Source organism: Peromyscus californicus, unplaced genomic scaffold (assembly GCF_007827085.1).
Source record: "Peromyscus californicus insignis strain IS unplaced genomic scaffold, ASM782708v3 Scaffold_5__1_contigs__length_169319896, whole genome shotgun sequence".
Taxonomy (NCBI): domain Eukaryota; kingdom Metazoa; phylum Chordata; class Mammalia; order Rodentia; family Cricetidae; genus Peromyscus; species Peromyscus californicus.
Genome location: NW_026294573.1, coordinates 64,340,053 through 64,367,795, shown reverse-complemented (window position 1 = coordinate 64,367,795; position 27,743 = coordinate 64,340,053). Strand labels below are relative to the sequence as shown.

Here is a 27,743-nt window from a genome sequence, read left to right as displayed (position 1 = left end):
ATCATATTTTAGAGCTGGGAAGAAGCATACACACTTGATTTTCTTCTAAGAACAGGTTTTGATTAGGATGCCAAAACTGACAGCGTAACTAAGAGTCACTATAGAAAGAGTGCTTTCCTCCTGCAGAAAGCAAGAGTTACTGGCTCTTTGAATCAGTCGAGGAGTTTGGGAACTTTTCATAGATCAAGTATTCGTGTTCTTCTCCCTCCCGATAAGTGTGTATTGACCCCAGGGTTTGCTGCTAGGCCGAGGCTCTGCCCCTGAGCTACACCTCTAGCCTGATGGTGCTGCTCACAGTGGCTCCTATGATCAAAAGAGACAACAAGGAGCCCCCTACATGGGCTTTAAGATGCTCTGTGTTTTACCCCCACCGTGGTGTCTTCAATTTAAAAATGTAGAGCTTAAACAAGATGCATGGCCACATTCACCCCGCTTTGCGAAGGACATACTTGGAACAAGCGTTCTTTATGCTTTTACTTAATACTCACCTTTCATGTTGCCCTTCCTTCCAGATCAGCAACGTCTTGTTTTTCATTTTACCGCCCATCTGCATGTGCCTGTTCCGCCAGTACGCGACGTGTTTCAACAGCGGCATCTACTTAATATGGACTCTCCTAGTTGTAGTGGGTAAGTGGAGTCATGTGGGAACGGGGACTGAAAGGGAGGAAGTGGGACCCCGAACGTTTCCTGTCCCCTTTGAACATAATGTTTTGTAAACCAAAGTCACTCTGACGTCTTAGCCGTTGTTCCCCTGATGCCAAAAGGACTCTTGAGTGCCGCCTTGATAACAGATCTGCCTCTAACCCTCACAGACCGGCACTCAGAGTCTGTGGGCAGCCACTGTGGTGTGCCAGCACGGTTGTCTGAGGACCTCTGAAACAATTGAAGTCTGATGAGATATGGTTCAAAAGGACTTGAAGAAAGAAAAATATTTAGACGTTTGGTCCCTCATTGTTCTGTGAAATACTTGTGTGATTTCCATTTCCTCTCCGGCAGTTCGGGAATTCTTAACAGGGAGATAGTGTTGACTTTTATTTACTGCCTGTTATCGTGAAGGTTCAGAGGATGGAGCCTGAGTGTGCTTGGAATCCTTACTGTTGTGATGTGCTGATGTCTGAAGCAGTGGGCCTGTTGGAGTCTGCTCCGCATTCATTTTTTTGTTGGTTGTGATTGTCTCTAGGAATTGGATCTGTCTACTTCCATGCAACTCTCAGTTTCCTGGGTCAGATGCTCGATGAACTTGCCATCCTTTGGGTTCTGATGTGTGCTTTGGCCATGTGGTTTCCCAGGAGGTATTTACCAAAGATCTTTCGGAACGACAGGTAAGCTTGTGCTAAAGATTTTTGCTACATGTGGTTGCCAATGTAACACACTCATCAAGTTAGCAGTATAACACACTCATCAATTTATCAATGTAACACACTCATCAAGTTAGCAATGTAACACACTCAAGTTAGCAGTATAACACACTCATCAAGTTAGCAGTGTAACACACTCATCAAGTTAGCAGTGTAACACACTCATCAAGTTAGCAGTGTAACACACTCATCAAGCAAATTATTGCATGAGTGAGCTCAGCTAGCAACGAGCTCGATGTACACTTCCTTATTGTCCACCGAGTTTAATGATCTGACAGTACAGTTGACTGATAAAAGGAGAGAAAATGAGTTTACAGATAAAAGGAGAAAAGTTTGGGGAAGAACTTATATTATGGTATGGGCATAAAGTCAGAGATCTGATTTGTGTGATATGAGCAAGAGTGAAAACTCCTTCAATGGAAGAGAAAGTTCTGGAAGGTATTTCAAAGTCCTTTGGTTTCTTGCTAGAATATGTCCTCAAGTGTAGACCAATCCATCAGTTTCATACACATGAAGGAGGGTTTGTGCTGATGGTTTTGTTCTTGGAGGTACAGAACTAGTTTTAGGTTGTATCATATTGCATATTGGTTTTTTTTTTTTGCTTCTTATTAATGCATACAGATACACACTAGTGTACAATCTTTGTGTGTATCTGTTTGTGTGTGTATGTGTGTGTGTGTGTGTGTGTGTGTGTGTGTGTGTGTGAGAGAGAGAGAGAGAGAGAGAGAGAGAGAGAGAGAGAGAGAGAGACACTTAGGTGTAGATGGAAATTTCTCTGGTCCTACCTTGCCCAGCAGTCTGAACGAATCTCTCCCACCCCTGGTCCCACAACCGCTTATAAAATAATTGCTCAGAGGCTTATGTTAATTACAAACTGTATGGCTTATGGCTTCAGCTTTTGCTAGCTAGCTCTCTCATCTCAAATTAACCTATTCCTATTAATCTGTATGTTGCCACGTGGCCATAGCGTTGCCAGTCTGCTGGCATCTTGTTGCTCCTTTCCCGGCAGGCTGGCATTTCTCTCCCGGCTCCACCCTTCTTCTCTCTGTATCTCTGCTTGGATTCCCCACCTGGCTGTAAGCTTTCTTGCCATAGGCCAAAACAGCTTTATTTATTATCCAATGGGAGCCACACATATTCACAGCATTCAGAAAGAAATCCCACAGCACTCAGGACCAGAAACCCAGAACTTCTGCAAGGGATGCATTTCAATGTCAACATCCATTGTGTTAGGATTATATGGATACTGAGCAAGTCTTTTTGAACACTATTTTATGCTATGTATTTCTCTCAACCCCAAGATATAGCAGTAAGCAGAGCATCAGTTTCTTCCTCTAACGCACTTCCCCTGAAGTTGGGATGATTGCAAATGAACACACAAATGATAGTGTGATAAGTGCTGTGCTGGGAGATGGAGCTGGTGGCTGTGCCAGGGACATCCACCCCTGTTGATTTCCAGTTTGACCAGAGGAAGCCCAGCTGAGAAGCTGCCTGAGTGTGTTCTCATGTGAAGGCACAGGGTAAACCAGTCTACTGAAGACGAGAAATGCACCCAAACACATCAAACACGCCTTTCTCTATAGGATATTCTGTTTCGTCAGAATACAGATAAAGAGTTTAAAATTTTGGGGTCAGTGAAGCAAGCTATGCCTGTCTAGGGAAGAATTATACCAGGACAATAAAACAATTAGTGATAATTTTTCTGGCATGGTGGAAAAAGGCAGGAGCAATGCAGTTCTTAAAGATTAAGATTTCAGGGCCTGGAGTGACGACTCAGTGGTTAAGAGCACGGACTGCTCTTGCCAAGGACTCAAGTTCAGTTCCCAGCACCCATGTCAGGCCGTTCACAATTGCTTGTAACTCAAGCTCCAGGGGTATTCGACATCTCTGGCCTCTGTGAGCACCTGCTCTCATGTGCACATAATTAAAGATAAAATAAATAGAGAAAGAAAAACTTAAGACTGTTTTTTGAAGACTGAGTGGGAGGAATATTCATGGAAACTACTGACTGCAGTATTTTCTTGTGTAATATCCTATTTTAGGACCAATTAAGTAGATTACATACATACATATTTATATACATGTATAAAACAAACATATTTATTATTTAAAAATATTTTTAAAGATAAAAAAGAAGAAAGCAACTAAAGATATATTTATTTCATTATATATGTGTATATATATATACATATGTATATATATATATATGTTTTGTCTATGTGTATGTCTGTTGTTTGTTTTTGAGACAGGGCCTCATGCAGTCCTGGCTAGACTAGCACTTATTAGGTAGCTGAGCTGAGCCTTGAACTCCTAATCTTCCTGCCTCCACAATGAGGTAGAGAGAAAATATTCCTTGTGAATTAATCTTTGTCCTTTAAAGTAGGACTTGAATAGTACTATTTCTGAGTACCATCTAGAATTAGAAGTACCCTCAAGAAAGTTATTAATCAAAAAAAATGAGGAAGGGTAAGTTGGTAGACCTTTATCTTACCTTCTAATCAGCAGAGAAAGTATGCTCCAAGACCTCCCATTCCTTCTTTCTTTCCTGCTTTCTTTCCATCTCTGCCTGTCTGTTATTGGGAATTGAACTCAGGTCTTTGCACACATTCTGTCACTGAACTACATTCTTAACCCTAGAAAGTGTGCTTTACAATGTGCTCAGCAGCCAGGAGTGATGGCCACACCTTTAATCACAGCACTTGGGAGGCAGAGGCAGGCAAATCTCTGAGTTTGAGGCCATCCTGGTCTACAAAGTAAATTCCAGGACAGCCAGGGTTACACAGAGAAACCCTGTCTCAAAAAATCAAAAACAACAAAACAAAATAAAACAAAACAACAGAAAACAATATGCCCACGTTGCTGTGGTGTCCCCAGGGTCTCCTGTAAATCTTGATCGGTCTCAGGAGAAGCCCTGAGGGTGGGACCAAGAGCATGAGGCAATGTCACCTGCAGTTTTGCAGGTGAGGATACCCCCTCCTGCGGTGCCCATTGGTCACGTCAGGTGTTGCATTCTGCAAGGCTTAGGGATTGACAGAATTGGAGCAACAAGGGAATGAAGAAATGACAGACACACAGACAGAAGAGCTGGGATCCAGTAGCTCATGGCCTCTGATGGAGATGCACCAACAGTGGCAGCAATGTGGAAATTCAGTGCCTTTCTTTATACATCTGACTAGATGAGGTGAGGTTTGTGTATTCAGCTGAAGCAGGGCTAGTGTATACAGCTGAAGCAGGGGACATGGTTAGTATTACAGCTGAAGCAGGGTTAGTGTATACAGCTGAGGCAGGGGGCAGGTTTAGTTCATCTTGGCAGGAGGTCTCTGTACAGGAGCATTCTCTGGCTGTAAATATGAAGAGGAGGAAGTCACTGTGGACATTTTCTGCACACACTGTCTACATCCACATGCAGACCAGGGGAAGGCTTTGCAATTTCCTGAGTCTGACCCAGGGAAGGTCTTGGCATTCCTATGAGTCTGAGGCATTGTGGTCCTTGTCTTGACCACACTTATGTCCTCAGCATACACACACTCATGACTTCCTCAGCTCCTTACACTTTCTGGTGTCTTAGTTTGGACATTAAGAAACCACTTTCCCCTAAGAACTCATCTTTCAGGTTTTGGGATCTGAGTGAGAAACTGAAGAAACGAGAATAAGAATTTTCTCTAATTGTGGCTAGCATTCTGTAGTCCTGGGTTGAAATTCCAAGCGACAGTTTCGTTTTTCTTAGTTCTAGATCCCCTCTCCCACACCTTCATTTCATGGAGTAGAAGTCAGGAGTGTTTAAATGGGAGAAAAGGAAGCGGGGTGTTGATGTTGGTAATTGAAACCTGTCAACTTAATAATGAAAACACTGAGCATCAATGCTGGGGAATCAGGCGGGACTATCACGGCACTGTGCGGTATTGATGTAGGGAGGATGTGAAGATGTGAGCCCTGTGCCCTGGGTGTGGGGAGAGTCATCTGGAGGCTGAGGACCACAGGTCCTGTCCTGACTGGGGAGGGGTTTGGATTCCTGCTGTTGGTGTTTAGAAACTGGATGGCTTGCCTCGATATCTCCTCATCTGTAAACTCCCCCAGGGCCGAGATGACCGCACACATGGCACCACATTGAGCAACATGATCACTGGTGTCCCTCAGCTCTCACGGCTGCCAGTGGCACACAGTGGACAGCTCTGCTTAGGGTTTCTGAGGTACACGGACCAAGCAAGGGGAGGACAGGCTTGGAGAGCTTGAAGGGGTGAAGCAGCAGCAGCACACAGCAAAAGAGAAGCAAATGAGCCTCATCCAAATCTGCCCGTCTTCAGTCTCCCGGCCATGGGCAAGAGAGACTGTCGAGCATCCATGGGGGCTTCTTAGGATTGCAGTGGGTGGCTGTTCTGCAGTGGAGGCACAGAGTTCCTTCAGAGTTCCTATCAGCAATGCCAGCACTTGGGAGGCAGGGTGGGGGATCTTTGTGAGTTCAGACACAAACACAGACACAGACACACACATCCCCTAAGTGGATCAAAGAAAAATCAGAGACGGGTGTGAGTGTAGTTTATTACAGAGCCCCTGTGTAGAATGCATTATGCTTTGAGTTCAAGTCCTCGCACTGAAAAAAAAAATTATTTGAAGAGAAGATAAAACAAAAAGGTACCTTGCTTCACAGAGAATGAGGACTCAGGAAGTACAAGAAGCCACTATAAAACACAAATCTGGACATACATTTAGAAGATATACTAGTTAGGTTAGTACTGCTGTGATAAACACCAGGACCAAAAGCAGCCCGGGCAGCAAAGGGTTTATTTCAGCTTGCATTGTGTTTCATGAAGGGAAGTCAGGGCAGGAATTCAAGGCTGGAAGCAGAGACCATGGAGAAATGCTGCTTACTGGCTTGCTCCCCAGGCTCATGTTCAGTTGTTTTTCTTATACCTCCCAACATTCCCTGCCCAGCATCCCACAGTAGGCTGGGTCCTCCTCTCCCACATCAACCAGTAGTCAAGAAAATGCCTCCAGAGACATGCCTCCAGACCAATTGGGCGGAGTCACGTTCTCAGTTAAGGTTCCCTCTTCTCAAATGAGTCTAATTGACTATATATATATCACAGAATATAATACTGTCTATAGAAAGTAAGTGTTCATTAAACCAATAGGATATAATTGCTAGGTTAGGAAAAGACAGATTCTTATTTTACTTAGAAATCCCAGGACTCTTCAGAACATATACTCAACTACTGATGGCTATTAGTAATTTTAGGTATTTTTCTTTTCAGACAAACTAAGGAAAAAGTGTTATTGCAGGCTAATGGAATGTGCTTCCCAAATAACCTCTCACGTGCACTTGTGAGTCCCTTCTACAAAACCTATAGCCAGCCTTCGTTTCATAGTCCACTTCATTTTTAGGATCTTGAAAGGCTAGGGAGCAGGCAAGGCTCTGCCTGTTTTAGCATGGATAAGGCTAGAAGTGTAAGTTCTTTGGGCCTTAGTGCCTCCTTCAGAAACAGCAGGGCTGGGAGAGCTCTCTGAAGCCCTTTCCAGGGCCCAGTGCTACAGCACCATGACATAGTAAGGGCCGGCTGTTTTAAGTAGGTGATGTTTGCCCTGTGATTATTGAAACTACTGGGTCCTAACCATCTTCAGGGACATCTCAGAGGTTTGTGGACATGGTTTTATCATCCATAAATGATGGTAGGTTTCATCATTCATAAAATCCACCTCACTTTGTAGGAGTAAAGGTGGCATTACCAAGTACCAAATATTAAAAAACAAAAAACAAAAAAACCAGGATCAGTTAAGGCTGAAATCCTCCTCTTTCAGGGGTAGCTAATGACAACAGTAGCAACTTTATTGTGAGAAAATGGTCAGGAAGTTGGGTTGCTAGATTTGGGTTTGGGGAATACAGAAGAAGGGGTGCTAAGAGTTTCTTCAGTGGGTGCTCTAGCATGAGACTATAGGGTTGACAGCTAAACACAAGACCGAGGTAGGGACTGCCTGCCATCCCAGTTTGGAACACACACTGTCAGGGCCCCTCACTCTGGAAGTTTCTAGCTCTCTAATACCTAGGGCCTCTGGTGACTCTTGCTTGGGTATGCTGGGCTGGCTGGCTTTCTGCTGGCCATGTGACCTCTGTTTATTTCGACTAGTTGCAAAATTGTGTGTGCGCACAGGATGTCCTCATTGTCCAGTACATTCCTCCACTCCCTCTGGACCCAGTGTGGGGAGTTGTCTGCGACTGTGTCCTAAAGTATGTGCCTTTAAACTATTTGGCAGTATTCTACGGAACCTTTGGGGAGTACAATGGCTGTCCAGCCTGCTCTCCTTCAGAACATATTATTTTAAAAACATAATATTTTTTTCTGTTTTGCTTTGTTCTGTTTCATTTTGAGACATGATCATACTCTTAGTCTAGCTGGCCTCGACTTATAGCAATCCTCCTGCCTCAGCCTCCCAAGTGCTGGGATTATAGATATGAACCTCAACGGCCAGCTCAACAGTAGTGATATTATTAACATATTATTTCTTCTAAGGAAGATGGTGATAATGGGTCTTACTGGCACATCACCCATCCTGGGCCCTATATTAAGTGCTGAAGGGCTCACAAGAATGCCATGGGTGTTAGTGATTCAGTTTCAGGTTGGAAAGGCTTGAGGAGTCGAGTTTCTTGCAGAGGTCCCATGGTCATTGAACAGTGGGGCAGGATTTGTGAGTACATTTGTCCCATCAGAAACATTTGGGTTTTAGTGATTGTATTCCTCTTTCTAACTTATGCTTGAATCCTAAACCCCTGGGTATGGGAAGGTGAAGCACCTAGCAAATTTACTCTTTTCCCTCACCTCTTTCCTCCTTTCCCCTCTCCTTCTTTCTTTCTTTCTTTCTTTCTTTCTTTCTTTCTTTCTTTCTTTCTTTCTTTCTTTCTTTCTTTCTTTCTTTCTTTCTCTCTCTCTCTCTCTCTCTCTCTTTCTTTCTTTCTTTCTTTCTTTCTTAAAACAAGATCTCTTGTGTCCCACGCTGGCTACAAGCTTGCTAGCTGAGGATGACTTTGAACTCCTAACTCTCCTGCCTCCTCCTTTCATATACTAGGATCACAAATATGCACAACCACACTTAGTGTTTGAGATGCAATGATGGCCCCCAGGGCGGCGTGCATGCTAGGGAAGAACTATGCTAAGTCAGCGCTACCTCTAGCTTCTGAATCTCTGGTTACGTGTTTCCAGTTGAAGGGGTGGGGGGTGGAAAAGAGTTCATAGCGAAGAAAAACTGGCAGTGAAGTTGAAAGGGTAAAACCATGTGCAGACGTGGGGTACTGTGAGAAGGTAAGGAAACACGTGGGCTTGTCCTGTGACAAAGAGAGGGAACAGAGAGAGACCAGCAACAGGCCTTAGCCTTGATGTGCCAGAAGCAGGGAGAGTTGCCCAGTGTCCCAGAGGCCATGGGCCTGGTGCTGGTGGGGCTGTCCTCAGGCTGGCCAGGCAGTCTTGCTTCCGGTAACTGAAGAGTTCTGGCCTGTCAGGAAGAAAACATGGGTCTCCTGAGCATTTGCTGCCTGCTTCCTTTCACATCTGTCTGTTCCCCTCTGGTTCAGGGTTACAAAGTCCGTTCGTTCCAGTCAGAAGGTTGGCAGCTTGATCAATGATTTCCTGTGCCTTGATGATAAATGCCTTTCCTCTTTAGAAGATAAATTTGTGTTTTGAGGGGTCGATGCTCTTTGATTTCTTTATAATAGAACTTCATTCCAATCAGTTTCCTAACTGTAGCCTGTTCCGGGGCTCTTGGCCAAAACAAATTCTGCTGATGACAAATGACAGAAGCCACAGGAAAGTCATGTGCTCCTTAATTTAAGTCATGGATAAGGCCTTGGAGAGTGGCTAGGCCAGGGCCTCTTTACTCTATAGATCAGGAAACAGGGTCCCCGGAGAGAGGAAGAAGTGTGTCCAGGATCACGTCGCCACTTCTAGCCGGCTCCACTTCCCTGCAGGCTGTGAGGAGAGTGTCTGTGATTTGTCATGTTAAAAACTTGTCAAGACAGACCTCCAGTTCACGCTAGACCTACAGGCTGCCAGGAAATATTCATCCTATTTGATTTTTCCCCCCAAAAAACTTTCAGTTTTGTAGGCTGGGCACACAGGAATTTTTTTCTTTTAAAGCAGTAATGTTTATGCTTTCTTAATGAGCTCTGATTGTCTCATAAAAGTCATGTGTGATGACCCGGTGGACCAGGGCTTGGCAAAGTTTGGGGGCTAAATGGGTTCTGTGAAGTTTTATCAGCACATAATGTGTGTTCCTGAACTTAACCCCATAAAGGCAGAGTTGAGTACCTGAGGCAAAGAACTCGGGATTTGCAAAACCTAAAATGCTTCTGACCCTTTACAAATTTTTTTTTAAAGTATATGAATTTTTTTCGTTTTCCTTTTTTTAAATTTTATTTATTTATTTATTTATTTATTTATTTATTTATTTATTTATTTATTTATTTATTTTTTAGTGTATACAGAAGAGGGTGCCAGATCTCATTACAGATGGTTGTGAGCCACCATGTGGGTGCTGGGAATTGAACTCAGGACCTCTGGAAGAGTAGTGGGTACTCTTAACCTCTGAGACATCTCTCCAGGCCACAAAAAATTTTTTTTTTTATTTGAAACAGGATTTTTTAAAAAAAATTTATTTTATGTGCATTGGTGTGAAGGTATCAGATCCCTTAGAACTGTAGTTACAGACAATTATGAGCTGCCATATGGGTGCTGGGAATTGAACCTAAGTCCCCTGAAAGGGCAGCCAGTGCTCTTAACCTCTGAGCCATTTCTCCAGCCCTGAAATGGGGTCTTACAACATGTTATGTAGCTGAGGCTGGTCTTGAACTCCTGATCATCCTGCCCCCACCTTCCAAGTGCTGGGATTACAGTCTTGTGCCATTGTGTCTGGTTTATAGAAAAAAGGCTTGTCAAGTCCTGTGGAAGAACATCTGAGGAAACACAGTTAAGAACAGGGAAATCACTGTCAATGTCTCTCCCGCAGAGATGTAGGTTGACTGTGGTTTAACCATTTCACAGCTAAAAGTTTTCGAAGTCCTTGTTTCCCAACGATCAGCTCCTGGAAGGAGAGTGGATGGCTTTTAGATCTGGTTCATCTCTGACCTAATAGTACTTAGCATAGGACAGTGGTTCTCATCCTATGGGTCACAACCCCCTTGGGGTCATAGTTCAGATATTTACATTAGGATTCATAACAGCATCAAAATTACAGTTATGAAATAGCAACGCAATAAAATGGTTTGGGGTCACCACAACACGAGGAACTGTGTTAAAGGGTCTGAGCATTAGGAAGGTGGACAACCACTTGTGTAGAAGTTCTCAGCTTGCACAAACAGTGCTGGCTGCACCTCGCCAATAGTAACAAGCAATGGGAGAACACTTGCCCAGCATACACAAGGCCCCGGGTTCAATCCTCAGCTTGGGGCTCAGGGAGCATGTTAAATTTTTTTTTTTTTGCTAATGGATTTGGTTTGGACTCCACTGATTCAGGGGCAGGTTCAAGGCGGTGGTGTGTGTCCTGTCTGCAGTTACAACGTGCCTGGCGTTTGTCAAGCCCGCCATCAACAATATCTCTCTGATGACTCTAGGGGTCCCATGCACTGCCCTGCTCATTGCAGAACTGAAGAGGTGAGTGCCATTCTTTCTGTCTTTTGTTGCCTGGGTAACCATTTTCTTCTGGGGGACGTTGTAGATGAAGACTTCACATTCATATGCAGAAACATTTTTAAAAATTTTTTTATTTTTGAAATATTTTTAAAATTTATGGGGGGCTGGAGAGATGGCTCAGAGGTTAAGAGCACTGGCTGTTCTTCCAGAGGTCCTGAGTTCAATTCCCAGCAACCACAGGGTGGCTCACAACCATCCGTAATGAGATCTGGTGCCCTCTTCTGGCCTGCAAGCCTACATGTAGGCGGAATACTGTATACATAATAAATAAATAAATCTTAAAAAAAAAAAAATAAAATAAAAAAATAAAATTTATGTATTTTATTTTGTGCATATGTGTATATGTCTGAATGTATGTATCATGCCATGTGCATGCACCAGGAGTGCTCAGAGATCAGAAGAGCGCTCCAATCCCCAGAACTGGAGTCTCATATGTCATGAGCTGCCTGACCTGTGTGCTGAGACCAGATCTGGGCCCTCTGGAAGAGCAGAGTGCTCTTAACTTCTAAGCCGTCTCTCCAAGTCTTCCAGAAACATTTTATGTGGGCTGGAGATATGGATCATTCCTACATACAAAAAGAATGAAAGAAATTTATCTTGTATGTGGGTCTTCTAGCCACAAAATACATATGATCACTGATCTAATTTTAAGATTTGATGAAAACATTGTTTTGTTGTAGTTACCTTTAAAATGTATTTTAATCTATACTTCTCTTATGAACACTGAATGTCTTGATTTTTTTGAAACTAGCTCTTGCTATGTAGCCGAGGCTAGCCAGGCTGTGGACTAACTCATTTTGATCTTCCCACCACAGCTTCCTTAGTGCTGGGGTTATAAGTGTAATCTACCATGCTCATGAGTGGGCTTTTAAAAGCTAAAACACAAACAAACAAACAACAACAACAACAACAAAAAACCCGTGTGGATGCTTTGTCTGTATGTATGTCTGTGTACCACTTGCATGCTTGGTACTTGAGGAAACCAGAACAAGGTGTCAGATTCCCTGGAACTGGAGTTAAAGATGGTTCTGAGCCACCATGTGGGTGCTGGGAATTGAACCCAGGTCTTCTGGAAGAACAGACAGTGCTCTTTTTTTTTTTTTTTTTTTTTTTTGGTTTTTTTCAAGACAGGGTTTCTCTGTGTAGCTTTGCGCCTTTCCTGGAACTCGCTTTGGAGACCAGGCTGGCCTCGAACTCACAGAGATCCGCCTGGCTCTGCCTCCCGAGTGCTGGGATTAAAGGCGTGCGCCACCACCGCCCGGCTCAGACAGTGCTCTTAACCCTTGAACCATCTCTCCAGCCACCAAATGTTTTTTTTTAATACTTTTTATTGAATTTGTTCTTTGATAATTTCATATCTCTATCTGATATATTCTGCTTTCTCTCACCCCTGCTCTATTTCCCTCCCATCCATCCGTGTCGATACCTCTCACCCTTCCCTACGAATCTGTTTCTCATATGTTGTCTTTTTCTGATGTTCTGTTTAAATAGTTTTTTTCTTTTTTTGGTTTTTTCAAGACAGGGTTTCTCTGTGTAGTTTTGGCGCCTGTCCTGGATCTCACTGTGTAGACCAGGCTGGCCTTGAACTCACAGAGATCTGCCTGGCTCTGCCTCCTCAGTGCTGGGATTAAAGGCATGTGCCACTGCCGCCCTTTTTCTGATGTCCTGAGTTTAACCAGGGCTGTCTGTAGGAATATGGGTTTGAAACTGTCCCGTGGAGCCTGATGGGCTCACCCGTGAGTACGCAGCCAATGACTGCTCTCCCCCCAGAATTCACCAGTTGCCAGTAGTTCACCAAGCAGGGGTGGGGTTCCGTGGGCCCCTCTCTGATCAGTGATTGACTGCTGATAGGCCCAGTCTTGTGTAGACCCCGTGGAGGCAGCAGTCACAGCTGCTCTGTGATCATCGTTGTGACGGCTGTGCCTGCTCTGAAGGGGGCATTTTTGCAGTCCTTCATATCTTCCAGTTTTTATAGTCTTTCCAACTCCTCCTCCACGTTCCCTGAGCCTTAGAAGGGGTGATATAGATGTCCTGTTTCGTGCTGAGCACTCAACCATCGCCTACTCTCAGCACTTGAGCAGTCACGGGTCTCTGCATTCACTGCTGTTCATTGCAATGAGGTGTTCTTTGAGTGAGGCTGAGAGCGGCGTTTGTCTGTGAATATAAACACAAATACTTGGGGGCTGGAGAGATGCCTCAGAGGTTAAGAGCACTGGTTGCTCTTCCAAAGGTCCTGAGTTCAATTCCCAGCAGCCACATGGTGGCTCACAACCATCTGTAATGAGATCTGGTGCTCTCTTCTGGCCTGCAGGGATGCATGCAGGCAGAACACTGCATACATAATAAATAAATAAATCTTTAAAAAAAAAAAAGAGATGAAGGCAAAAAAAAACAAAAAACAAACAAACAAACAAACAAAAAACAACACAAATACTTGCAAGGCGATTTGGGTCCATGCCAATTTAGTTTCCCCCTTAGGGGCTCAGACCCCGTCAGTCATGGGTTTGACTAGGTTTACGGTACCACAGTTCTGTCTTCACTGAAGTTGGGTCTTCCTCCCTCAGATAGTAGTACTGTGGGACGTGTTAGCTCAGCATAGGAGATGATAATTTCTCTCTGGTCGCTTTGCTTCCCAGATCTGCTCTGCTCATTAGCAATAGCATCCCGGGCCAGAAGTGGCTCAAGAGGCCATTTGAACGTGCTGCCTGGCAGCAAAGGGGACTGCCAGATCTCCTTTACTTGGCTTCTCTGTGAAGCCTGCAGGGATAGGTTTGTAAGAGACCTGTTTCAGAAACCAGCTGACTTATTCCTAGAAGAACAGCTACAGTGGTATAAAAGCCTATAATTGAATAAAACAGAGAAATCTCCATTCTCCAATAAGCTTAATAAAAGACCCACATTTGTTTACTTATTTATTGTGTGTACATATGTGTGGGCATGCCTGTGTCAAATCGCATGTGTGGACGTCAGAGGACAATTTGTGGGAACTGGGTCTCTCTTTTCACCAAACGGGTTCTGGGGATCAAACCCAAGTTGTCAGATTTGGCATCAAGTGCCACTACCCAGGAAGCTATCACGACAGCTCCCTATTGATTTATTGACAGGTTCTCATGTGACCCAGGGTAGCCTTGGACTTACTATTTAGTTAGGTTGTCCTTGAACTGACTGCCCCTCCTGATCCACCTCCTGGGTATTAGGATTGCAAGTGTGTGCCGCTGCACCTGACTGTAATAAGCTTAATTATGGGTATCTGGGTGTTTAAATAGCCAGAACCCCATTGTTTGGAGTTGAGGGTTGAGTCAGAGGGGCTTGTGAGGAGGTCATGGCAGGGTAGGGGTGGGGCGGGACAAGGAATGACAGCAAATAAAGGAAGGATTTCTTGGTCCATTACAGGAAAAATTGTAAAATTCGATGGAGGTGATGGCTGAACACCTCTCAGTATGCTACAGGACACTGAATTATATGCTTTAAGTAGGCGGATTTTTAAAGTACATGAATTGTATCCCAGTAAAGCTATTAACAAAACCGTAAGCTCCAGGACCATGCCAGGTGATCCTGTCTCTGGAACCATGGGTCTGACCAAACTGCACATTTCCCATGTGGGATGTTCAGCTTTTCTCGACTTCTTGGTAGCAGTCTGTTCTCAGTGATGATGAGGAGATGTAGAGACAGAGAAAGTGTAGCCTATAATAAATATGTGGTGATCACATCACCAGTAAGACTGTGTAAGTCTGCAGACGTGTTCTACCACCGACCCACACTGCTTCTCAGGGAGAGATCTTTCAATAAAGCTCGAGTTGATCCATTGCCCTTCCTGACAGTGTTCTCTCACGCTCCTGTGCCTTTAAGACTCAGCCGTCGTCGGGTGGTGTTGGCACATTCCTTTAATCCCAGCACTTGGGAGGCAGAGAGCTCTGAGTTTGAGGTCAGCCTGGTCTACAGAGCGAGATCCAGGACAGGCACCAAAACTACAGAGAAACCCTGTCTCGGGGGGGCGTGTGGGGGGGAGGGAGACTCAGCTGTCACTTAAGTGTGTGTCTGAATTTCTTTTTGCCACAGTGACCACAGGTTGCTCAGAGAGATGCGTGCCTGTCCTGTGACCACGGTGACTGGCTAAAGCCTGTGTCTGTAGCTGTGGGACAGTGACTTGATTTTTCTGTCATATATTGCTAGACTTCTGTTGTCTCTATTGGCCTTCCTTCTGGGCCACAACTTCTCCATTTCCTCACAGCATGGCTTTCCTCCACATCTTCAGTGTGAACTTACTGAAGACCGTGTTCAAAAGCTGGTTCCTATTAAGAAACTACTTTGTTGGAGAAAAATTGGAAAATACAGACCAGCACAAAGGAAAACAATCTTTTATTAAACAGAATGTTTGGTAGTGCTTAGAACAAAGCTTGGCTCATTTCACTGGACAAAAGTAACTAAACTGTTGTAGAATATTATTTTACAGTATGTTACTTTTATTTTTGTTGCATTTGTTTAACTCCGTGAAGCTGTGTTACTGTGCCTGTCTAAAATACCTGATGGTCTAATAAAAAACTGAATTGCGAATAGCAAGGCAGGAGAAAGGATAGGCAGGGCTGGCAGGCAGAGAGAATATATAGAAGAAGAAATCTGGAAGGAAGGAGAGAGGAAGTAGCCAGAGAAGGAGGAGTACTGGGGGGTGGGGGGCAGCCACTCAGCTACACAGCAAGTCACGGAATAAGAGTAAGATTTACAGAAGTAAGAGAACCGGAAAAGCCCAGAGGCAAAAGGTAGACAGGATAACTTAAAGTTAAGTAAAGCTTGCTAGAAATAAGCCAAGTTAAGACCAGGCATTCATAATAAAGAATGAGCCTCTGTGTGTGATTTTGTTTGGGAACTGGGTGGTGGGCCCCCCAATAAAAAGAGCAAAACCCAACAATAACACTAACCTCGACTCATTGTCTCATGACGATAACTATTAGTCTTTTGTTGCTTGCCTTTCTAGTTATAGACATCTTTTTCAGTAAATAAGTACAACTTTCCAGATCATTCTTAACACCTTCACAGAATTTGAACTTAGGGCGTGGTATGTACCTGTAATTCCAGCACTTGGGGTAGAGGCAGCAGTCAGCCTTAGCACCATATTTAGTTCAAGGCCATCGTGGGCTACTTGAGACCCTGTCTCAAAGACACACAGGGAGGGTGGTTGGGGAAGAAGGAGAGCAATGAGGATCTGAATTATAGCTGTATTAAATTTAGTTAAATTTTGAACATTTCGAGTCTAGTTTTTCCACTATTATAAATACCTATGTAATGAACATCGTTGTGTATTTTGATTTATAATTAACTTCCAAATTGGAACAAAGAACCTCTGTTTAGTTGAGTAGAGTTATTTCAGGAACGAGGAATCTTGGGCTGTCTGAAGAACTGGAAAGCCACCTCTTCCTTATTTTCTTCCCTTGGCTTCTGTGACCGGAACAGTCCAGGTTTTCCACTTGGCTCTTCCCCTCTATTCCTTGCCTTCCTCAGGGTCATCGTTCTCCACATTTGAGCCTTTTCATTTCTTTCTTGGTCTCATTCACCGAGTCCGGTGTCATGTCCCTCTGTGACCTGCTGTTGGTTCTTATCCCCAGAAGTCTAGTCTCACATTTTCTTTGTTTTGATTTTTTCTTTCTTTTTTTTTTTTTTTTTTAAGAGACAGGGTTTCTCTGTGTAGCCCTGGCTGTCCTGGAACTTGCTCTGTAGACCAGTTTGGCCTGAAACTCAGCTTACCTGTCTCTGCCTCCCGAGTGCTGGGATTAAAGGTGTGCGCCACCACCGCCCGGCTCAGTCTCCTATTTTCAGCTGTAGGCTGGGTCCACTCCATCAGACTATCTCCCGGCACCCAAGGCGGCTGCTTTGTCTGCAGCCCTTCCCACTGCTTCCTCATTGTTTCTCTCACCACCCTCCACAAATCCGCTTTTAAAATTCCCAAATGAAAACAAACAAGCCAGGTGGTGGCGGCGGCGGCGGCGGCGGCGGCGGCGGCGGCGGCGGCGGCGGCGGCGGCGGCGGCGGCGGCGGCACACACCTTTAATCCCAGCACTCTGGAGGCAGAAGCAGGAGGATCTCTGATTTCGAGACCAGCGTGGGCTACAGAGTGAGTTCCAGGACAGCCAGGGCTACACAGAGAAACCCTGTCTCAAAAAACCAAACAACAAAATTTCCCAAATAATTTTAAAGGTACCACTGTTTCTAATGCCATTAGCTTTGAGATCTCGTGGCCATCATTGCCCTCCAAAATCTCTTGCCACTTCAAAGGCCCCCTGTCTCCCATAGGAACTCTTTCTACAGTGTTTCCCCTGTTACCTCCTCCCATTCCCCACTCCCCACCCTCACACCTCTCCAGGAGGTCATTGTATTTGTTTCCTGCTGCCTCCTCCGTTCCTCTAGTCTTCTTCCGTCAAGGGGTATTTTTCATAAGAGCCCTTTGTCCTTGTACACACTTCAGTGGCTCCTTACTGTCCCGCTTTCTCTGACCTTGCTTCCTTCTGTGTGCCTGATGACCAGTCAGTCTGGACAGACACCTTACTTTTTTTTCCCTCTTCAGCTCATGCTTGCTTATACTTCGTCCTCCCAGTCGACGGCCCTGCCCCACCACAGCTTTGCAGGGGCCCAACCCGCCTACAGCTGCTTCGTGGATGTCAGCTCCATCTCGAGGGCTTTGCTAACCCCTTCCTCTTCCTCAGTGAGCTCTGTGTCTTCCTTCCTAAACTCTGTGCCTTTACATTGGGTTTAATGTGTGCTCCCGTGAATGTGGATAATTTTCTTCTTTCTTTCTTTCCGGTATATTACTCAAAGGCAGAAATTATACCTACCTGTGAATTTTCCAAGGTGCCTGTTACCCCTGAAAATTCTAAAGTCTCTGTTCCCCGGTTGTTTGCTAGGTAGTTCTGTTTTCATTCTAGAGTCATGTGATTGCTAGAAGAAACTTGGGTTCAGGGGCTACACAACTCCAGGTTTGCGGCTTGGCTTTGCCTTCCAGTAGCTCAGAAATTCAGGGCATTTTCTTCACTTCCTTAGGTCTTTCATAATAAGGTTTAGGTCTATTTAAAAAAATAAATAGGGGGCTGGAGGGGTAGAGAGCTGGTGAAGAGCACTGGCTGCTCTTCCAGAGGACCTGGGTTCGATTCCCAGCCGCCACATGGCAGCTCACAACTGTCTGCAACTCTAGTTCCAGAGGATTTGGCACTCTCGCGCAGGCAAAACATCAATGCACATAAAAATTAATAAATCTTCAACGACTAGACAAAGCTGGAGGCTCTGGCAGCACTTAGGAAACTAAGGCAGGAAAACTGAAATTCAGAGAGAACTTGCCTCAACCCACAAGGAAACAAGCTAACAAAGCTTATTTCTTTTGATCTTGTAGTGAGCATAAATAAGTTGTATCTAGTGTAGAATCTCTCCGGTGGTGGATATTCAAGAAATACTAGTTGTGGCTGTATATAGTAATGCTTGCCTTTAATCCTACCACTTGGAGGTAGCCTCTGGGTAGAGGCAGGCAGATCTCTGTGCGATTGAGGCCTGCCTGATCTGCATAGTAAGTTCTAGGCCCACCAGGCACAAAAGGACTACTAGTTGTATTATTTAGTTTTCTGTTGCTCTGATAAAACATCATTACCACAGCAGCTTCTAGAAGAATGAGTTTATTTGGACTTGCAATTCTAGAGGGATGAGTCCATCATGGTAGGGTAGCATGCCAATAGGAGCCAGGAAGCAGAGAGGCCACCACATCTTTTACAGCAAATGTGGAGTGGAGAGGGGAAACTGAAAGCAGGGAGCGGCTATACTATACACTCTCACAGCTCACCCCAGGCAGTGGATTTTCTCTAGCAAGGCCCCACCTTCTCAACCTCCCCAACAGCACCACCAACTGGGGACTAAGGGTTCAAATGCCTGAGCCTATGGGGACATTGCTCATTCAAACCAGCAGACTAGCTTGTAGCTAGAGTTTTCCTGCCTGGCCCACAGTCAGGACAAATCTCTCTCACCCGCCAGTCCCACAGCCGCTCAGACCCAACCAAGTAAACACAGAGACTTATATTGGTTACAAACTGTATGGCCGTGGCAGGCTTCTTGCTAACTGTTCTTACAGCTTAAATTAATCCATTTCTATAAATCTATACCTTGCCACGTGGCTCGTGGCTTACCGGCATCTTCACATGCTGTTTCTCATCATGGCGGCTGGCAGTGTCTCTGACTCAGCCTTCCACTTCCCAGCTTTATTCTCCTCCTTGTCCCGCCTACACTTCCTGCCTGGCCACTGGCCAATCAGTGTTTTATTTATTGACCAATCAGCAACACACTTGCCATACAGACCATCCCACAGCACTAGCTACCTTCCTTTTCCTGTCCTTAAGTTTCAACAAGTACCCCAATCAATGTGAAGAGAGACAAATACCTCCTTCCGTTTTAGCTTCTCTTGTGTGGACTCTTCCTTTCCTATCAAGGGATCTTGCCTGTGTTCTTGGCTGGAGATGCCTACTGAACTACCTTTTCTCATTATTTGTGGCCTGAGGATCTGGCGCCCCTAGGCTTGGGGCCTGCTTGCATCTTCTGTGGAGGCTCACAAAGGTTTCCTAGTGAGATCTGAGCTTGCTTTACCCAGCAGGGCTGCATTAGAGGATTGCTTGACCACATGTGTAGTTACCAGGTAATTGGAAAGGATCTGCACTTGGCTGTGTTAGGGGGAGGTCTTTTGTTCCACCCTTTGGCATTCCTATAAAAGGCCCTTTAGAAGAGACAGCAGGGGCCAGTAGATAATGATCTAGGCCCTTCTGAGGCTATGCTGTGTTTCTGTTTCTCTCCCCTCGATCCTATCTAATATCTCTTAAGCCTCACTCCTCAAGAGTACCCTGTCGTAAAATATGGGAGCTGGGCTTCCACAATCTTCACTTATCCAACCCTGGATACTATCAGGTATTAAAGATTTGTGGAAGACACATAACTAAATTGCTGGTGAAGTCATCTAAAATAGATTATATTTGGAGCATTCAGTCCAGTGGTGCTGACTTCTATTCAGCCTGAAGTGAATAGAATGTTCTAGATTTAGCTGGGTTTTTTGTTTGTGTTTGTTTTTGTTTTGAGACAGTGTCTTTCTGTGTAGCCCTGGCTGTCCTGGAACTCACTGTGTAGACCAGGGTTGCCTTGAACTCAGAGATCTGCCTGCCTCGGCCTCCTGGGATTAAAGGCATGTACCACCACACTGGGTTTATGCTGCCTTTCCTTATCTTTAGGTTTGTTTGTTTGTTTGTTTGTTGTTAATCTACTTAGCTGCTTACCTGACTTCTGTAATCGCAGGAGTCACAGGTATGGAGAGTTCAAGTTGACAAAGCTGGGCTCCTTACCTGCCTTTCCCATCCCTAGTCTTCTCTGTAGTGTTTCCAGTTGTGCTAAATAGGAGAGGAGTACTGTGTCCAGATGTGCAAGTCAGAAGCTGTCTTCCTCTGGTCCTGGTCATTGTTCTACTCCTTCGCATGGCAATATTGATAAAATGCAGAGTCTTTCACACACATCTCTGCTGTCCCTGTAAGTTGAGCATCGCCCCCTCCCACGGCCAACCCCCCCCCCCCCCCAAGCTTCCCCTTCTCTCTGTTCTCTTTAACTTCTATGTCTTCATTTGAGTCCAGGTCCCTCTAGCTGTGGCTAACGGCTGCTGGCCCTTTAGTTCGGGGCTTGGCTGTTTATGTGTCCTTGGATGGCCGTCCTGTACGATTAGAAAGTAACTTGTGTTACTGTTTTGTTTAACTTCTGCTTGACACAGAGGGACAGAGGGACACTGCATGGGCAGGGCTCAGGTCTTTTTGTTCCCTGCTGTGACTCAGTTACCACCCAAGTCTCCAGGAGGAAAGGGAAAGGAAAGTTCCCCTGCATTGATAAGGTTCCCAGAAAAAAGGGTGCCCTTGGCACTCTTCACACTTCCTTCCAGCATCTCCCCTGTTCTCACGTGACATATCACGTCCGCCCCAGTGTGTCTCATTGTGCCTTGCTTTGCCTAGGGGACCAAGAGGAAAGACTGCCTTTTATCGCTTTGCTTCTCTCTGGCCTTCCTTCCTGAAGCATGTCTGGCTTGCAGCGGTTCAGTGCCCCTTCTGAACCTTCTTTCACCAGGAGAAAACGAAAGCTTATTCTGATTCAGGGTCATGACCTGATGTCGCTGAACTCTGGGATGTTTAAATCACGTTGCTAGGAGATTCTCCTGTTGAAAATACGTTAGAAAACAACTTTTCCCGGGGGCTGGAGAGATGGCTCCGCGGTTTCGAGCACGTGCAAGCTTTGCACCACTATGGCACCAGCATACCCTGCAGGCAGGCAAGTCACTCTTGTAGATCGAAGGGTTTGTAACTGTTGGGTGTTCATCCCTCTCCTCTAGTAGCACGCAGACTACCTTCCAGTACCATGAATGCTTGTCCATAGGGTGAAGGCTCTAGGTAGGCACCAGCTTGAAGTTCCTGTGTTCAAGGAGTTGAGTGTGTGTTGTCTTCAGCTGCAGGGTGTGGAGAGCCAAGGCAACTTACAGAAGGGAGGGTTCTCGGGACTTACAGTTCAGAGGCACAAGAGTCCATCACTATCATGGCGGGAAGCATGGGGGCAAGCTGAGAGCTCAGTTTTTAAAGCCTCAAAGCCCTCCTCCAGTGACACACCTCCTCCGTCGAGGCCACACCTAAACTTCCCAAACAGCGCCACCAACTGGGGGCCAAGTATTCATTCCGTGAGAAGGTCTCATTCTAACCACACATGAGTGATGTCCAGCGGACACACCTGAAGACAGATGAACCACATGGCTATGTGAGGGAAGAGTACCCCAGGCAGAGGCAAAGCCAGTAGGAAGGCTGGAGGGCCCATTCCTGCTAAGGCCTGAAGTGTTTGAGGGACAGCATAGTTTGAGCAAAGGGAGTGAGTGGGGACCAAAGCATAGAGAGAAATCAGGAAGGAAGGAAGGGGAGCCCACACTTGCGGCCCTGTGGCCACTGTGAATGCTGTGGCTCTCCCTCTCATTGAAGCCCTGGAGCAGAACATTGCCAGTTGACTACAAGGACAAAGGTGAGTGTAGGTTAGAGAGGAAGAGATGATGGGGGCCTGGACCCACATGGCCAGAGGGCAGATTTGGGGTGGATTCTGAAGGAAGAGCTAAGAAACCGGATGTGGGATCTGTGAGCAGGAGGAAAGACTAGTTGAACTCTGTTTTTGTGTCTGTATTAGACATCAGGGTACCCTTTCAAGATGGTAGGTAGTTCTATGTATCTGGAGTTAGGGGCCAGGACTGTGTAGGAAGTAAGGTTATGTAAGTCACGTGTGTATATATGGATACTTACATCTGTGTGGTTGTGTTCGGTAGGACACGCATCTCAAGAGCTGGGGTGGACGGATGAGAAGTTTTGGAGATAGAGGAGAGGTAGCCAGCAAGCCCTATGGAGACGAGAGCTGACACTCTCTCCTTCTGCCTTGCAGGTGTGACAATGTCCGTGTGTTTAAGCTGGGGCTCTTCTCCGGCCTCTGGTGGACCCTCGCCCTCTTCTGCTGGATCAGTGACCGAGCCTTCTGTGAGCTGCTCTCCTCCGTCCACTTCCCGTACCTGCACTGTGTGTGGTAAGCTCCTGCCCCGGGGTGGTGGCGTTGACACTGGTGGCCGCACGGGCTGATGGGCTGGGTGCTCCCTGCCAGGTGCACAGGTAGGTTCCGGAGAGGGCCACAGAGCCAAGCATTCTTCTTTCTCTCTCCTGGCAGATGTTTTAGAAACAATGGACAGACAGTAAGGTAGCCTGTGAAAACGGCTCGGGGGAGCTGGTTTAGCCAGAACAAGCCCCCCACCCCACCCCCCTCAGACCTAATTGTTATGCTGCACAGCGGGTTGGCAGCCTCTCCTGCAGCTCCTTAATTAGTACCAGGGAGCCTGAAAAGTGAGTCTGCAACCTGAGCTCCGAGGTCTGGATGGATGGTTGGGGAGGAGGAGCTGGGGACCTATGTGATGTGAGGACAGGATGGTCCTCAATAGGAACCACGCCTTCAGGACCCATGTGACCAATGAAAGCTTGGACCTTGCAGGTCATCTAGGGACAGTCTCATCTATTTTTTTTTTTTTTAACAGCTACAGACAAAGCCTAGGGGACTAAACGTCTATTGTTGAACATCACTCACACTGTTTGATGATAAGGAAATAGAGCATCTGTGTTTTGGGAAGCCTGGGAATGACTCGAAAGTTTAAAAAGAAAATGGAGGTTACCAAACCACATACAGACCCACACTCAGGAAGGGGAGGAGGCGGTGGAGGAGTCGGGAGGTGTAGGGGTAGAGTGCCTGCCTGGCATGCACAAGCCCCTGCGTTCAAACTCCAGCAAACAAGGAGGAAAGGGGGATGCGGAGAGGCTTTCGTCCTAGACACTACTTCACTCCAACCCCAGGACGAGAGGCAGTGTGTCTGTCTGTCCTCGTGACGGCTGAATACAAAGGGCGGCAGGGAGCAAGGCTCCTCTAACGTCCTGGTTGGTAGATGAGGAGCATCCAGGGAAGCTTCTCTAGTGCTGCAACTCCACATCCAGAGTCATCTTCAGAGAGTGTGACCTGGGAATGGCGGCTCACACCTGCCCTCCCAGCACCTGCAAGGCTGAGGCAGGAAGTTAGCCACAAGATCCAGGTTAGTATGGACTACATTCACACACACACATACACACACACACACACACACACACACACACACACACACACACACACGCACGCACGAAAGCAACATACCCAAGCATAAGTGTGGGCTTCTCAAAGGAGTGTTGCCAAACTTGGGCGTACTCATTGTGAGACCCTGTCTCTGGGAAATGTAAGTTTTGGGGCCTTCCAGAACCACTTTCAAAAGGCCAAACCAAACAACTGAGGTGTTGTTTTTCAAAGCTGAATCATTTTTCTCCCCCATTAAGAAGTGATTTTATTAGTGTAGGGTGGGTGTTAGGTGCATGCATGTGGTGGCCTGTGTGAGTGTATGTGTGTTTGCACACATGTGTATGTGGGCATATATGTTTAGGTCAGAGGACAACTTTGGGAAGTGAGTTCTCTTCTTCCACCACGTGGGGTCTAGGGATCTAACTTTTCATCAGACTTAGAGGCAAATGCCTTTACCCACCTAGCCATTTTGTCAGATGCATGAGCTAATTTTTTTTTAATTTAATTTAATTGTATGTGTATGAGTGTTTTCCTGTAAGTGTGTATGTGTACCGCATGCATGCACAGCCTGGGGAGGCCAAAAGAGGGAGCTGGAGCCTCTGGAACTGGAGTTACAGCCAGATGTGTGCTATCATGTAGGTGCTGGGAATCGAACTCCAGTCCTCTGCAAGTGCTCTTAACTGTTGAGCCATCTCTCCAGCCTCGTGAAATCATTTTTGAGTAATCATTTTAACAGCATAGACATACTGAAAATGGCTCTCATACTTCTGCTCCCCCAAGAAAGAGTACTAACAACTTTGCAGACTTTATAGTACACATGCACGTTCCTCAAAAAGTCTTTTTCCTCCTACCTGCTAATGAACAATGAAGAGAAAAAGAAATGAACAGCCAGGAATGGTGGCACATGCCTTTAATACTAGTATTCAGTGGGTAGAGGCGGGCAGGTGTCTGTGAATTCAAAGCCAACTGGGTCTCCATAGTGAGTTCTAGGCCAGCCAGCACTACATTGTTAGACCATGTCTTAAAACCCAACAACAATAAAAAATCTTTCCCTCCTCTCTCTAGCTACAATTATGTATCCATGAACCATTCTGTTTCCAGAAAACTACAATGGCACCTTTCTATATGTGATATAAACTGGCTCTGTTTTAAGTCAAACTCCAGTCAGGGTGTCCAGCCGATGAGTGGCCCCAGACCCACATGGATCCACATGCCACCCAGGACATCTATGACTGTGACCCAATGTGTTTGTTGATGACAGTGTCCTATTGTGGTGTTAAAATGTTAGATAGCCCTGTATATAGATCATGCCCACCCTTCCCCTTTAAGACAGCAGTGTCTCATGTAGCCCAGGCTAGCTCTGAACTTATTGAACACATGAGGATGACCTTGAACTCCTGATCCTCTTACTTCTATCTCTTGGGTACCACTTCTCTGGGTTTATGCCCCACTGGGGATTGAACCTAGGGCTTCATGCATTCAAGGCACGCACTCTACCAACTCAGCTCCGTTCCTCACTCTCCCACCCCCATGGGCATCATTCTTCACACACACACACACACACACACACACACACACACACACACACACACACACACAGAGAGAGAGAGAGAGACAGAGAGAGAGAGAGGGAGGGAGGGAGGGAGGGAGGGAGGGAGGGAGAGACACGCTTTATTACTTTCTATTTAATGCTTCATTACATGATACTTTATAATTTACTTAAACAATCTATTAACAACCATCAGGTTGTGTGTACAAATGGAGTGTGTTTGTTGCATACATAGGAATGCATTTGCACAATCATGTCCGTGCATGTGAAAGCCACAGCGGGGAGTCAGTTACTTTGCGCTATTGCTCTGTTTTCTTGCCTTGAGACAGGGTCACTGAATCAGAAACTTGCCTTTTCAGCTAGGCTGGCTATCTAGCAAGCTTTTAGGATCTGTCTGTCTTGCTGTCCTTCAATGTTGGGATTGCAGGCATACACAGCCATACTCAGCTTTCTACGTGGATGCTGGGGATTTGAACTCAGGTCCTCATGATTGCAGAACGAGAGCTTTTTTTCCACTAAACCATCTCCTGAGCTCCATATTATGTCATTTCTAATTTTTCACTTTTGTAAATAATCTGTAAAAACATCTATAATTGATTCTAATCTTATAGGTTAAATTGTAATACAAATTAGAAGATGGCAACATGCTTTTCTTTTTTTCTTTAAAATAAGGTCTTGGACTGGGGGTGTGATTTAGTTGGTACAGTGCTTGCCTAGCATAGACAAAGCCCTGGATTTGATCCCCAGCACTACATAAATGGAGAGTAGTGGTGCAGGGTCATAATCTTAATAGTTGGCAGGCTGAGGCAGGAGGATTACAAGCAAGTGAGCAGTTTGGGTTACAGAGTGAGACCTTATTTTATCTCATTATTCTTATTATCCTTTTTTTGTGGGTGGGTTTTTTTTGTGGGGGTGGGGTGAGGGGGGATGGGCAGGGGCGGGAGCAGGAGGAGGTTGGGTTTTGGTTTCTCAAGACAGGGTTTCTCTGTGTAGCCCTGGCTGTCCTCAAATTCACAGAGATCCACCTGCCTTTGCTTCCCGAGTGCTGGGATTAAAGGTGTGTGCCACCACCGGCCGGCTTTTGTTTTGCTTTAAAACACAGGCTCACTGTGTACTACCAGTTGGCCTGGAACTCTGTGTACACCAGGTTGACTCAAATCCACAGAGAATTGCCTGTCTTTGCTTCCTGAGCGCTGAGATTAAAGGCGCGTGCTACCATGCCCAGCTGTTTATTCCTCTTTGGGACAGTCTTGTGTATTCCAGGTTGGCCTCAATTTCACTATGCAGTCCCAAGTGCTGGCATTCAGGCTAGTGCCACCATATCAGACTTTGTTCTGTTTCTGTTGGCAGTGCTGGGGGTCGTGGATGCTAGGCAAGTCTTCTTCCACTTCTGCCCTGAGCAGTTACACCCCAGTCCTGAGATCACTTTACTGAGGTCTCTCAGGAGGTTATTAACTCTTTTAAATCTTTGCTAGCCTGATAGGAAAACAATATTTTGTTTTTATTTTCATGTCTTTAAAGACAGTGTTACTAGATTCTTTTAAAATGTAATCTGGATGGTAGTATTAGATTGTAATCTAATTTTAAGGAAAAAATACTTTGTTTTTTATTTTTCATATCTTTAAAGACAGTGTTACTGGATTCTTTTAAAATGTAATCTGGATGGTAGCTTTAGATTGTAATCTAATTGTAAGCTTCCCAATTTGCTGTGTTTCCCCTCTTGAAATATGCCTTCTAATGTTTTTATCTTTGGTCATGACTGCCTACAATGGCTATGTGCTGTTTGTTATGCAAATTGTAATTAATTACTCATTACTTAATAATTATTGTTTTGAGACAGGGTCTCAATGTGTAGCCCTGGATAGCCTGGAACTTGCTTGTAGACCAGACTGACTTCAAACTCCCAGAGATCCGGCAGCCTCTGCCTCCCAAGTGCTGGGAATAAAGGCATGCAGCTCTATACCCAGCATAATGAACAATACACGGAGCTGCCATGTATGCTGACTCCAGCTTCTGGTTATTGTTGGGTGCTGGGTCTTATTTCTGCTACCTTCCATACTCTTCATCCAACCCCATTTTATTTTTTTTAATTTTTTATTTTTTTTAAATTTGTTTATTTATTATGTATACAGAAGAGGGTGCCAGATCTCATTATAGATGGTTGTGAGCCACCATGTGGGTGTTGGGAATTGAACTCAGGACCTCTGGAAGAGCAGTCGGTGCTCTTAACCTCTGAGCCATCTCTCCAGCCCCCCCAAACCCCATTTTAAAGCACAGCTCACACAGCACTTATAATGATTAGCACATTTTTGGTATTAGTTTTAGCTCTTTATCACATTGGGCAAATATTTCTCCCAGTTTCTTTCTTTCTTTTTTTTTTTTTTTTTTGGTTTTTCGAGACAGGGTTTCTCTGTGTAGCTTTGAGCCTTTCCTGGAACTCGCTTTGGAGACCAGGCTGGCCTCAAACTCACAGAGATCCACCTGGCTCTGCCTCCCGTATTTTAA

At 45.4% G+C, this 27,743-nt stretch overlaps 1 protein-coding gene across 1 annotated transcript in view; it reads left to right on the top strand.

Annotated features, from left to right (window-relative positions):
• Positions 1–27,743, top strand: part of Acer2 (alkaline ceramidase 2) — a 41,274-nt gene that overhangs the window by 11,690 nt on the left and 1,841 nt on the right. The window contains exons 2-5 of the mRNA XM_052717870.1: positions 513–627; positions 1,181–1,322; positions 10,856–10,993; positions 22,490–22,627. Coding sequence (XP_052573830.1) covers positions 513–627; positions 1,181–1,322; positions 10,856–10,993; positions 22,490–22,627 — 533 coding nt within the window. The remainder of the gene's footprint in view (positions 1–512; positions 628–1,180; positions 1,323–10,855; positions 10,994–22,489; positions 22,628–27,743) is intronic.